Source organism: Geotrypetes seraphini, chromosome 4 (assembly GCF_902459505.1).
Source record: "Geotrypetes seraphini chromosome 4, aGeoSer1.1, whole genome shotgun sequence".
Classification (NCBI taxonomy): domain Eukaryota; kingdom Metazoa; phylum Chordata; class Amphibia; order Gymnophiona; family Dermophiidae; genus Geotrypetes; species Geotrypetes seraphini.
Genome location: NC_047087.1, coordinates 178,782,235 through 178,794,796, shown reverse-complemented (window position 1 = coordinate 178,794,796; position 12,562 = coordinate 178,782,235). Strand labels below are relative to the sequence as shown.

Sequence of the window (12,562 nt, the reverse complement as noted above, 5' to 3'; positions counted from 1 at the left end):
TCACTCCTCTCCCTCCCTATGCCCAACAATTCTCCTCTTCTTCCTTTCCCCATGTGCACCATCTCTTTTCCTCTCACTCACACACTCATGCCCAATTTTCCCTTTCTATTCTCTCCCTCACCTCAGCATCTCTTTCCCTCCCTCCTATGTCCCAAGTTCATGCCCCTCCCTCCTCCCTTTGTCCTGCATTCATGTCCCAACATGCTCGCTCGCTCACTCCCTTCAGGGCCATCCAAGTGGACCTTTTTCTTCTTCATGTCTTCAGTCACACTTGCTTCTTCACAGAGCCGCAGGCAGCAGCTCCTGCACAGTGTACATGGCTGACCCGTAAACCTTCCTTCTGATGTTGGAGGGAAGGCTTCCAAGTTGGCTTTGGCAGCATGCTGGGAGCCTACATGCAGCTTTGTGAAGGGGTACATGTGGCTGGAGGGCAAGAAGGAGGAGCTGCTGCTGAGGCTGCTAGTCTGGGAGGGGTACAGGAGCCAAATTGATAGTCGCAGTGGCAGAAGGGCAGGAAGATGTGGCAGCGGTGGTATCGGCAGCGGCAGGAGGGCAAGAGATGATGGTGCCACATAGCCCCTGCCACTGGTACGAGACCTCCTGGGGTACGTGTACTGTGTGTTGAGAACCTCTGCTCTAAGGCACAGGTTATATTTGCTATGTGTCCTACATCCATAGACATGGAAAGTGACAAAGGGAAGCCAAGTTAAAAGAAGAGAGTTGAGAGAGGAGAAAATGACAGGAAGAATATTGGAAGTGGTTATCTGTTCTCCTCGCCCATCTCTGTTGTCACCAGTGTAAATATATTTCCTAGAATAACTGCAAAGTGTAGGTGGGGCAGAGAGTAAAGCTTAGGGGCTGGAGTGCACAGGGCCGGGGAGCAGAGTGAGGTAGGTTTGGGCGTGTATGCTAAAATCACTCTCTCAAAAATTGTTCTCCTTTGGAATCTCTGCTAAGACTCAGCACACCATTCTAACATATAACTAATTGCCTCATCCCCTCAATATATATTTAAGCATCTCCAATATTGATCAAACTATTTCACCTACAGGGGTTTTGATAAGTTAGCTCATATGAATGAACATCCTTTTAAACAAATATATTTCTCATCTAAAATAAACTGAATATGTAATGCTTGGCTTCTAAAGGTAGGCTTTATTTTTATGGCTTATGGTTATTCAGGAGCAGTAAGATTACATTAATAATTTCAACAACAACCTTCTATATATATATAAAAACCAAACAAGCATTTCTCACAAGACTTCACATATATGCAGCGTGTTGAGGTTTAGAGTAGGTGCTATGGGTGAGAGGGTGCATATCATAGGCATGAGAGGCATAGGATTGGTTGTATTATGTCTTGCAAGGGCAGTTCTGTTCTTTGATATATCTGTGATCTGCTGTGCCTTCGCAGTTTACCCTCCAACAGAACCCCAGCCTGGACAAATACAGCCAGAAACCACTGCCCATTGACACACTGTGAGTATCCATGACTTAACCTCAGTACTGTGCCAACTGTTACCTCAATCTGCCTCTCCCCCATCTCATTCCTCCTTTTTTTTTCTTTACAGTAATACATTTCGGACTTTTGGCTCAGCATACAGGTAAGAGAGTTTGGAAACAGTATTTCTGAGTCACTCTAATCTTTCTGGCATTGGAAGTCAGCTATGTGGAAATTACTTTTACAAATCTAGATTTACTTTTAGAATTTTGTAACCAATTCTAAGTCTCCCTCTATAGGCCTTTACCCCTCCTCATAGAACCGTCAAAAGTTGTAGAGGTATGAGAGAATTGGTTAAAGGGGAGGCTGAAGTAATAGAGACTGTTTGGAATAAGATAATGAGTGAAGCAGAATAAATCATCACTATTACCATTAAAGAGATAACATCAGTCTATCACATTGTAAATATTTACTGATTGTACCTAGAACTGTACATACTTCAGGTAGATAGGTACAGATGGGCTGATTTTATAAAGGTACTTGAGCATATAAAACAGTGTTTTACACATTCAAATAGGGTTTTATAAAAATATAAAATAGGTGCACAGAGACATAGGCCCTGATTCTATATACAGAACCTAACTTCTAGGTACCAAGGAGCGCAATTGTTAATCATCCACTAGGTACCATTTATAGAATTGTGCTTAGTGGCACCTAAGCGATTTTAGGTGCTGGTAGGGCCGTGAAACCACAGGTACACTCCCATTTATGCTAGGGTTTTCTTGGCCTAAATGAGTGTACCTACCAACACCTAAGTAAAACCACACCCAAAATCTGTCCAGAATCCACCCCTAATCATGCCTCCTTTCTGGTAGACACCTCAGAGTAGGCATCTACTGAGTTAGGCACCTACCAGCTACTTGTTTTTTAATTGCTTTTTAATGGCAATTTTCAATTTACAGTATCAACTAAGCCTAATTAAATAATTAAGTTAGGCACCTAGATAAGCACACCTAGTCAAACTTCAGTTACCATTTATAGAATCTGGGCCATAAGATGTAATTCTACAACTGGGCACCTCCATTTAGGCATCCTGAGGCTGCCTTGCAGGAGCCTATTGAACAACAAAGCTTTGGTACTCAGGTACTATAAAATTTTAGCATAATCTATTATCAGCATGCCTAACAACTAGGCACCTGCATTTATACCAGCCATAGAGCTGCCTTGAATAAACTTGGTGGGCTGAAGTTAGGACTCAAAGTGGTGAACTGGATAAGAAACTGGTTAACGGACAGACACCAGAGGGTGGTGGTTTATGGAATTCGCTCGGAAGAAGGAAAGGCAAGTAGTGGAATACTTCAAGGATTAGTGCCAGGACCCATCCTGTTCACTATGTTTGTGAGTGACATTGCTGAAGGGTTAGAAGGAAACGTTTGCCATTTTGCGGATACCAAGATTTGTAACAGAGTAGACACCAAGGAGGGAGTGGAAAACCTAAAAAAGAATCTGCAAAAGTTAGAAGAATGGTCTAATATCTGGTAACTAAAATTCAGTGCAAAGAAGTGCAGAGTAATATGTTTGGGGATTAAAAATCAGAAAGAGCCTTATGTGTTGGGAGGTGAGAGGCTGATATGCACAGATGGGGAGAGGGACCTTGGGGTGATATTGTCTGAAGATCTAAAGGCAAAGAAACTGTGTGACAAGGCAGTGGCTGTTGCCAGAAAGATGCTAGGCTGTATAGAGAGAGGTGTAACCAGTAGAAGAAAGAAGGTGTTGATGCCCTTGTACAGGTCATTGGTGCAACCCCACTTGTGTTCCATTTTGGAAACTGTATCTGGCAAAGGATATAAGATGACTCAAAGTGGTCCAGAGAAAGACAACAAAAATGGTAGGAGGTTTGCACCAAAAGATGTATGAGGAGTGACTAGTTGCTCTGAAAATGTATACCCTAGAGGATCAGGAGGGTCAGGGGAGATATGATTCAGACATTCAAATACCTGAAAGGTATTAACATAGAACAAAATCTTTTCCAGAAAAAGGAAACTGGAAAAAAGCCAGAGGGCATAGTTTGAGGTTGAGGAGTGGTAGACTTAAGAATAATGTTAGGAAATTCTTCTTTATGGAGAGGGCGGTTGATGGCTGGAATGCCCTCCTGAGGGAGGTGGTAGAGAGGAAAACAGTGACAGAGTTAAAAAAAGCAAGGAATGAACACAGAGGATCTCTAATCAGAAAATAATGAGTATATATTGAAGAACTAAGGCTAGTACTGGGCAGACTTGCACGGCCTGTATCCCATATATGTCCACTCAGCTGAGGATGGGTTGGGGAGGGCTTCGATGGCTGGAATAGTTTAGATGGGCTGAAGTAAGCTTTGATGGAAACTTCAGTAGATGGAACTTAAGCACAATACCGGGCAGAGCTCTGGGTTTCTGGTCCAGAAATATCTAAGAAAAAGGACCATTTAAATTAATCATGAATTTATAGAGTGTGTATGGTTAGGCAGACTGGATGGACCATTCGGGTCTTTATCTGCCATCATTTACTATATTACGAAATGCAACAGGGATGTGCAACAGTGCTCCAAAAATAAAAAAATATAAGTGGCAAAGATACATACACTAGGATCTTAGATCTCTGACGTCTGACTCTTTTGAACAGCATCTCAATTTTACTACTGTGCTTTCTCTAACCTCTCCTTAGATAAACATGCAACTAATTTACTATACTAACTCTATAGAACACCACGCTTACAAAAGTATAACACACTCTAGCCCCCACCCCCCAAACAATGAAAGATCATCATCTGAAACACACAGAACCATGGCACACCCTAATCTTTCTCTACCGAAGCATCACCTTCACCACAGTGAGTGCCTATGGCATCATCACATGCCCGCTCACTTCAGTACATATAAAGACCTTGAACTTTCATGAAAGAAGGCAATATCTGACACAAAGCAAAAATTTTATTCTGCACTAATATTTGAGCTCCCCATCATAATCTTAGATCCTTCACCATAACTTCCACTATCTTCAAACCCTGACTCTGACCCTTCTGTTCAGGAATTAGCTTGACAAAATATCTACTCTGCAAAACAACCCTACACACTGTGTTCTAACTTCTCCCCCATCTGACTGACTCCAATAATCCTAGTTCTCTCTGTAGTTCTTTTTCAGCATTCAATATTCCCTCCTAATCCGCCATCTCTCAAGTACTAAGTGAACAACAAAGGGGAGAAATCCATCACAATCTGCAGTAAAAAGAGTACAATCCAAAACAAAGAGAACTGCAGACAAATGTACAAAAATGCAGGCAAAATTTATTAAACCAAAATTATGAATGTGGTTAATGTTACCACCTTGTACCAAACCGAAGGACCTGACATGGTCCGTGTTTCGATAAACACGCCTTCATCAGGGGTCCCAGGTGGATAAGGTTTCAAATAAAACTGCAAAACAAACAGCCTGATAAAATAGCAGCAACAACAATGAAAGCAATCTCTTTGAAACTCTGCCGTGGCGAAAAAACATTGGCAAACATCTTAAGCCTTTGACAACATTCATACATCTTATGATTACATCAAGCCTTTCTCATGGATACAATCCCCTAAATTAAAAAACAACATCCATTCACCCCAAATTAAAAACTCTAAACAAAGTAACTATCGGTTCTAATTGAAGAGCTTTATTTCCAAAACCGACAATCCATAAGAACATAAGATTTGCCATATTGGGACAGACCAGTATCTTGTATTTAACAGTGGCTAACCCAGGTCATAAGTATCTGGCAAGATCCCAAAGAGTAAAACAGATTTTATGCTGCTTAGCCTAGGATCAAATAGTAGAGTTCCCCAAGTCCATCTTAATAATGGCTTATGGACTTTTCTTTTAGGAAATTATCCAAACCTTTTTAAACCCTGCTAAGCCAACTGCATTGGACTTAGAAGGCTATAGAAATAAAACCTTCAATTACTAGCCTTCCATTTATCTCCAAAATCTTCAAATCAGTGACTATCTTGAGAAGACAAATATCATGCACCCCAATTAGAAAGGCTTCAGACAATGCCACAGTATAGAAATAGTTTTCATCAGAATCACCACCTTCATTTTGGTCTTCCACCTTTCCTTTCATGTGACTTAATGCCCTAACTCTCCAACACAAGAACTTAGATTCTCCAACCAAAATTACCTAGTAATCCTCACCTTTAGGCAGATCAGGTATGATACTGCATGGAATTCCATTTTCAGTTTGATAGGCCCCACACTTTGGAATGCCCTTCCACTTCCTTTGTGGATCTCCTTAGACAAATTCAAAGCCAGTCTTTAGATATCCCTCTTCAGTGACACATTCAAACAGGGAAGTTACCATCAATTGAAGCTACTTTTCAATAACCACTGGGCTTAGCAATCCCTACCTATCTTCAATTTTTTTTTTTTTTAATTCTTACAGTACTTACCTGGAGTCTTGAAATCTACAGCTACTTCATCCCTCTACTTCTCCAACTTGTCTTATCAAATATTGCAGCTCCCTCTCTTTTTTCCTTCTGTCTAAATCGTCTTACTTTTTACTTCTTCAGCTTCTCAATTAGTTTATTCTACACCACTCAGAAGGACCACAAATGAATGGAATAAATACTGAATGAACTTGGAAAATTTAACAGTATTCTCTAAAAATTGCCCATATAAATGGGAGACCCATGTATGTAGAATACAGGATAGAGTAGTAGTCAATCACTTATATCAGCCTTGGAATCTATTCACTTCTACTGTGTGTGTGGGGGATGCATAAATCCAAACTATCTCGTTAAAAAGTGGAGAAAAAATACCTCAGTAATTCCTGTCAGCATAGGCTTATTTCAAACAGCAGGCCATTATTCATTCACGGGTCTAAAAAACTCTACTCGCATATAAATATCAGATTATTAGTTCCTCCCAAACAGTAAAAAAAAAGTTCATAAAGGGCTCCTAACAATAATGTAACTTGAACTGTTGTGCAACACACTGGCTTCAATCATGGCAGCTAAAAAATAAAGTCCTCGATGAACGTGTTTGTATTGAAAACCAATCAGTTCAAAAAATCACTGCAACTGCATTTATAGTACAGTCAGTTCAACAATCTTCAAGCCGTTCTTCAGATATGTCAAGGGGAAGCAACCGGCAAGAGAAGAAGTGGGACCATTGGATGATGGAGACAGAAAGGGAGTAGTAAAAGAAGAGAAAGAGATAGCTGACAGGTTAAATGAGTTCTTCACGTCAGTCTTCACGGTGGAGAATACAACCAACATTCCGGAACCCGAGGAGATCGCAATAGGAGACCAATATGATAAGCTGGTCAATTTAGAGGTAAGCCAGGAAGATGTACTCAGGCAGATAGACAGACTAAAGAGCGACAAATCGCCAGGTCTGGACGGCATTCACCCAAGGGTACTCAAGGAACTAAAAAACGAAATAGCGGAGCCACTTCGACAGATATACAACCTATCCTTAAAAACCGGAGAGATCCCGGAGGATTGGAAAATAGGAAATGTTACGCCCATCTTCAAGAAGGGCTCAAGGGGCGACCTAGGAAACTACAGGCCGGTGAGCCTGACCTCAGTCCCGGGAAAGATGATGGAGGCACTAATTAAAGACAGCATCTGTGAGCACACCGAAAAAAATGGGCAGCTAAAACCGAGTCAACATGGCTTCTGCAAGGGCAGGTCATGCCTCACAAACTTATTGTACTTCTTTGAGGGGGTGAACAGCCAGGTGGATAAAGGGAAATCTATAGACATCATTTACCTTGACTTCCAAAAAGCCTTCGACAAGGTACCACACGAGAGACTGCTTAAGAAGATATGGAACCACGGGGTGCAAGGGGAGGTCCACCAATGGATCAAAAACTGGCTGGCAAACAGGAAGCAGAGGGTTGGTGTAAAGGGCCATTACTCAGGCTGGAAAGGGGTCACGAGCAGAGTTCCACAGGGGTCGGTGCTAGGACCGCTCCTGTTCAATATCTACATAAACGATCTAGAGGCGGGAACCAAGTGTGAGGTCATTAAATTTGCAGATGACACCAAACTATACAGCAGGGCTCAAACCAGGGAAGACTGCAAAGATCTCCAAAAGGATCTAACGCAGCTGGAAAAGTGGGCCGAAAAATGGCAAATGAGCTTCAACATAGGAAAATGCAAGGTCATGCACGTGGGGAAAAAGAACCCGATGTTCACGTACAGAATGGGGGGAACACCGCTAGGGGTCAGTAACCTGGAGAGAGACCTGGGAGTGATGGTAGACGCAACACTGAAGGCATCGGCGCAGTGCGCCACAGCCTCAAAGAAAGCAAACAGAATGTTGGGTATCATTAAAAAGGGTATTACGACCAGGACAAAGGAAGTCATCATGCTGCTGTATCGTGCAATGGTGAGGCCGCATCTGGAGTACTGTGTCCAGTACTGGTCGCCGTACCTCAAGAAGGACATGGCAGTACTTGAGGGAGTACAGAGAAGAGCAACTAAACTGATAAAGGGAATGGAAAATCTCCCATATACCGACAGATTGAAGCAGTTGGGACTTTTCTCACTGGAAAAGCGGAGACATGATAGAAACCTTCAAGATCCTGAAGGGCGTAGAAAAAGTAGACAGAGACAGGTTTTTCAATTTAAGGGGCACCACAAGTACGAGGGGGCACTCGGAGAAATTAAAAGGGGACAGGTTTAGAACAAACGCTAGGAAGTTCTTTTTCACTCAGAGGGTGGTGGATACATGGAACGCGCTTCCAGAGGCTGTTGTAGACAAGAAAACATTAAATGGTTTCAAAGAAGGTTTGGATAGATTCCTAGAAGAAAAAGGGATTGAAGGGTATAGATAGGTATAGACCACTACTCAGGCAATGGGCCTGATGGGCCGCCGCAGGAGCAGACCGCTGGGCAGGATGGACCTATGGTCTGCCTCAGCGGAGGCAACTTCTTATGTTCTTATGTTCTTATCTCTTTTTTTATTTTTTAATTATTTATTTTTTATTTGAACAAATTATCAAGAATAAACTTCTTGTACAGGATATGATTAAGACATCCATTAATATAACAATTTTTTTAAAAATTATAATAATTAGAAGAAAAATTATTCGCTTAATTATTTTAAAGTCCCAAATATAGAGATCCAAGATGCTAATCATGAATGAAAGAACAAAATAAAGAAAAAAAGACACTACCAAATTACCAATTAGGCTGATTAATTAAGTTGTTACTATCTCCCCTTCAATGCGTTTCCTGGAGAGAAATCTCATTAGCTGTGAAGGTTTGAAGAATATATAATTACAAGACTTACAAGTCAAGTTTCAAGTTTATTGTATATTTGATTAATCGCTTACTCGAACTTCTAAGCAATGAACATATCTTAAAATTACAAATAATACAGGGGATAGCAAAAACAAATAGACACTAAACAAACATAACAAATTATTGACTAACAATATAAACAGTAAAAACAAAGGGAAAGAATGGGTAAAGAAATACAAAATTGTTGATAGAAAAGAGTTCAATACTTTACAATACATTTGCATGGATATCGTAATAAAAATAGTGCACCCACTGCAGTGACCCCTGGCTTAAGGAGCAAGAACTGTTTCCTACGTTTCTGGGTTTCTTTAGTCACATCAGGAAATATCTGAACTTTGTGTCCAAGAAATTCTTTATGTCTATTCTTGAAGTAAAACTTTAATATCCAGTTCTTATCAGGTGATAGAACCACCATTGAAGTTTCCAGCATCGTTGTTAAGTCCATCTGTTCACCCTGTTCTTGTTCTAAAGGATATTGTTCCTCCATTCTTTTTGTTGGAAGATATAATATTTTTGAAAAAGGAGGAAAAGTATCTTGAGGAACATTAAGAACTTCAAAAAATATTTCTTTAAGACTTCTTTAGCAGACAATGAAGGTATTTTTGGGAAATTCAGTAATCTAAGATTATTTAAACAATTATTGTTTTCCATCATTTCCACTTTTCTTCTTAAATTAAGGTTGTCTCTAATTAAAGTTGTTTGTACTTGATTTACTTCCGATATCACAGCTTTTACTACAATATTATCCTGTTTAAGTCCATTTAATTATTCCCTTTGTTCTAAGAATTTATTTTCCAAGTCTTTGATTTGTGGTGACAAAGTCTGTCCTAAAGTAACTACTAAGTCCCATATAGAGTAAAGGGTGACATTAGTGGGTTTAGCAATAGAAAATATATTTGCAGGCATTGAACCAGCTCCAACAGTTTCAGGGATCTTCTCCCCCTGTAAGCCTTGCTTCTCTCCTTGTCCTGTCGCTGTTTTCACCGCAGAAACAATCTCCTCAAGTGCTTCGCTCGATTCAGCCTCCCAAGAAATGGAGTCTGCCTCCTTGGACTGGCTACTTTCCCGTGGAGAGCTAGCACTCTGCGGTTGAGGGGGAGGGGTCCTGGCGTCGGGGCTCAATGTCAACTCGAGCCCAAGGAAACTCGCAGCAGCCTCATTCATAGCTAGCGGTTCCAGCGGGCGATTCCCCGGCATTAAAGACTCTTCTTGTAGGCGCTTCAAAAAGTCATCCATAATTGTCTGGGAGAGTTTCCAAGCACATCGAGGCTCCAGAGGCGCTTTTCCCTCTGATCTTCGGCATCAGGAAGAAGTTTTAGAGGTAATTGGTTGCCGAGTTTCTGGGAGCGTCTCGCACACATTCAGCGACTCACGGCCATCTTGGATCTCCGTTCAACAATCTTTTATAGTGCACAGAACTAGGTTAATCAAGATCATAAAAAAATCTTTTTATCCACACCAGAATTTCAAATGTCACTTATTTGAATAATGATGTTCACTGGAACTACATCTCCTTCTTTTTCTCCTCCAAGATTCATATACACTTGTAGCAAAGCAATCGTCCCATGGAGCAATGCTTGTCTTATAAGAACAAAATCAAACAGTTCAAATTCAACAAACTTCCCTCCCGACAGGAGTACCCTGTTTCACTGAAGCATCTTCAGGGGAGTCCAAACTCGAAGTCAAACAATCATCACAGTCCAGCATGGTGACATAAACCTCGATGCCAGTGTTTTAAAATCTTGTGTCATGCCATCACAAATTCTGCACTCCAATCAAAGAAAGACTTTCCATTCTATGGCCATATTCAATCCATTTGGGGCTATGGACTTCATTTTAAAATCTAACGCTGTTCCACTTTTCGTAGCAGAAAGCGAACATCTCTCTGATATTCATTTTCTGGAACCTGCTCAAGTAGCATGCATTTAAACGAGGAAAAATCATGGCCCTTCCTTAAACTATGTTCCACAAGGGGTTCCGTTCATTTTTGTAATGTAATTTATTTCTTATATACCGCTACATCCGTTAGGTTCTAAGCGGTTTACAGAAAATATACATTAAGATTAGAAATAAGAAAGGTACTTGAAAAATTCCCTTACTGTCCTGAAGGCTCACAATCTAACTAAAGTACCTGGAGGGTAATAGAGAAGTGAAAAGTAGAGTTAGAGGAAAAATAAAATAAACATTTTAACAAGACAGCATTGATCTAAATACTTTGGAAGGTTGAAGAGAGGAGAGAAAGGAATAGAAGCAGAAGGGAAGAGTTCACACTCTTGGTAGGATCGGGTCTGTGTGCTCTCGGTGGTTGTGGCTGGTCTTGTTGCTGCTTAGGTGTAAAAGCAGTTGATCTCCACTGCTGCTGATATTTAAAAGCAGGCAGATTGATCTCTCCAATGGACTGCAGGGGGAGGAGTTCACACTCCTGGCAGGATCGGGTCTGTGGGCTCATGGTGGTTGCGGTAGGTCTCGCTGCTGCTTGTATGTAAAAGCAGTTGTTTTTCTACTGCTGCTGATATTTAAAAGCAGGCAGATTGATCTCTCCAACAAATTGTATGGTGAAGAGCATACACGTCTGGCTGGATTGGGACAAAAGCTTTCGATAGTGGCGGCTGGTCTTGGTGCTGCTTAGGTGTAAAAGCAGTTGATCTCCTACTTCTGATGATATTTAAAAGCAAGCATATTGATTTTTCCAACGGAATGCTGGGGAAGAGCTTACTTGTTTGGCTGGATCAGGGCAAAGGGCTCTCGGTAGTGGTGGCTAGTCCTGTTGCTGCTTAGGTGTAAAAAACAGTTGATCTTCCTAGTGGACTGCAGGGGGAGGTGGAGCTCACACTCTTGGCTGGATCGGGTCTGTGGGCTCTTGGTAGTTGCGGATAGTTCCGCTGCTGCTGAGGTGTAAAAGCAGTTGATTTCCCACTGTTGCTGATATTTAAAAGCAGGTAGATTGATCTCTCCAATGGACTGCAGAGGGAGGAGCTCACATGCCTGGCTGGATCGGGGCAAAGGGCTCTTGGTAGTGGTGGCTGGTCCTGCTGCTGCTTAGGTGTAAAAGCAGTTGATTTTCTTAGCGGACTGCAGGGAGGGTGGAGCTCATATTTTTGCAGGATCGGGACTGTGGGTTTTTGGTGGGTTGGTCCCGTTGCTGCTGGGTGTAAAAGCAATTGATCTCCCACTGCTGCTGATGTTTAAAAGCAGGTAGATTGTCCAGGGAGAGGAGCTCTGCACTCAAACTGCCATCCTCCTCGCCTCCAAGTTCCGGAAATACAATGCCTATGTTCAATGTAATGTGTTTTCAATAGTCTAGATGTTTGCCACAGGGACACATTACATATATGACATTCTTAGGCTCGCATGTAGTTACAGACCGTAAAAAAAAATTTTGTTTCGTGCTAGGGTCAATAAAAAAAGTACTTGCCAGCATTACATGACATACTGTGCAATGACCATATCTCATATGACTTCCTTGAGCCACCCTCCTCTGCCCCTTATGGACCCATACAATCGCTGGGCACAAGAAATCTTTCAGATTCACATTCCTTACAAAAGAGAACACGGCATTACTGTTGCTAAAAGCTGGATACAGCGACAGCAGCTTCAAATGTTTCTTCATAATTCTAACTATTTCTGGAGTATGCACATTGTACTTCAGCAGGCACATAAAGATCTCATTCTCTTAACATACTGGTTTATCACAAAGCAAAACCTCTCTGCAATTACAACTGCTCTTTTGATCACATTTTTCACAAAATGATATGGATAACCTCGGGCAAATCTCCTACTACAGATAAACATATTTCTTTGT

The 12,562-nt window shown here is 41.3% G+C and overlaps 1 protein-coding gene across 2 annotated transcripts in view; it reads left to right on the top strand.

The window, feature by feature from the left end:
* The window catches only part of TEPP (testis, prostate and placenta expressed), a 90,227-nt gene that overhangs the window by 63,373 nt on the left and 14,292 nt on the right, over nucleotides 1-12,562 (top strand). For both annotated transcript variants that reach the window (XM_033940257.1, XM_033940258.1), the window contains exons 7-8: nucleotides 1,415-1,479; nucleotides 1,572-1,604. In XM_033940257.1, coding sequence (XP_033796148.1) covers nucleotides 1,415-1,479; nucleotides 1,572-1,604 — 98 coding nt within the window. The remainder of the gene's footprint in view (nucleotides 1-1,414; nucleotides 1,480-1,571; nucleotides 1,605-12,562) is intronic.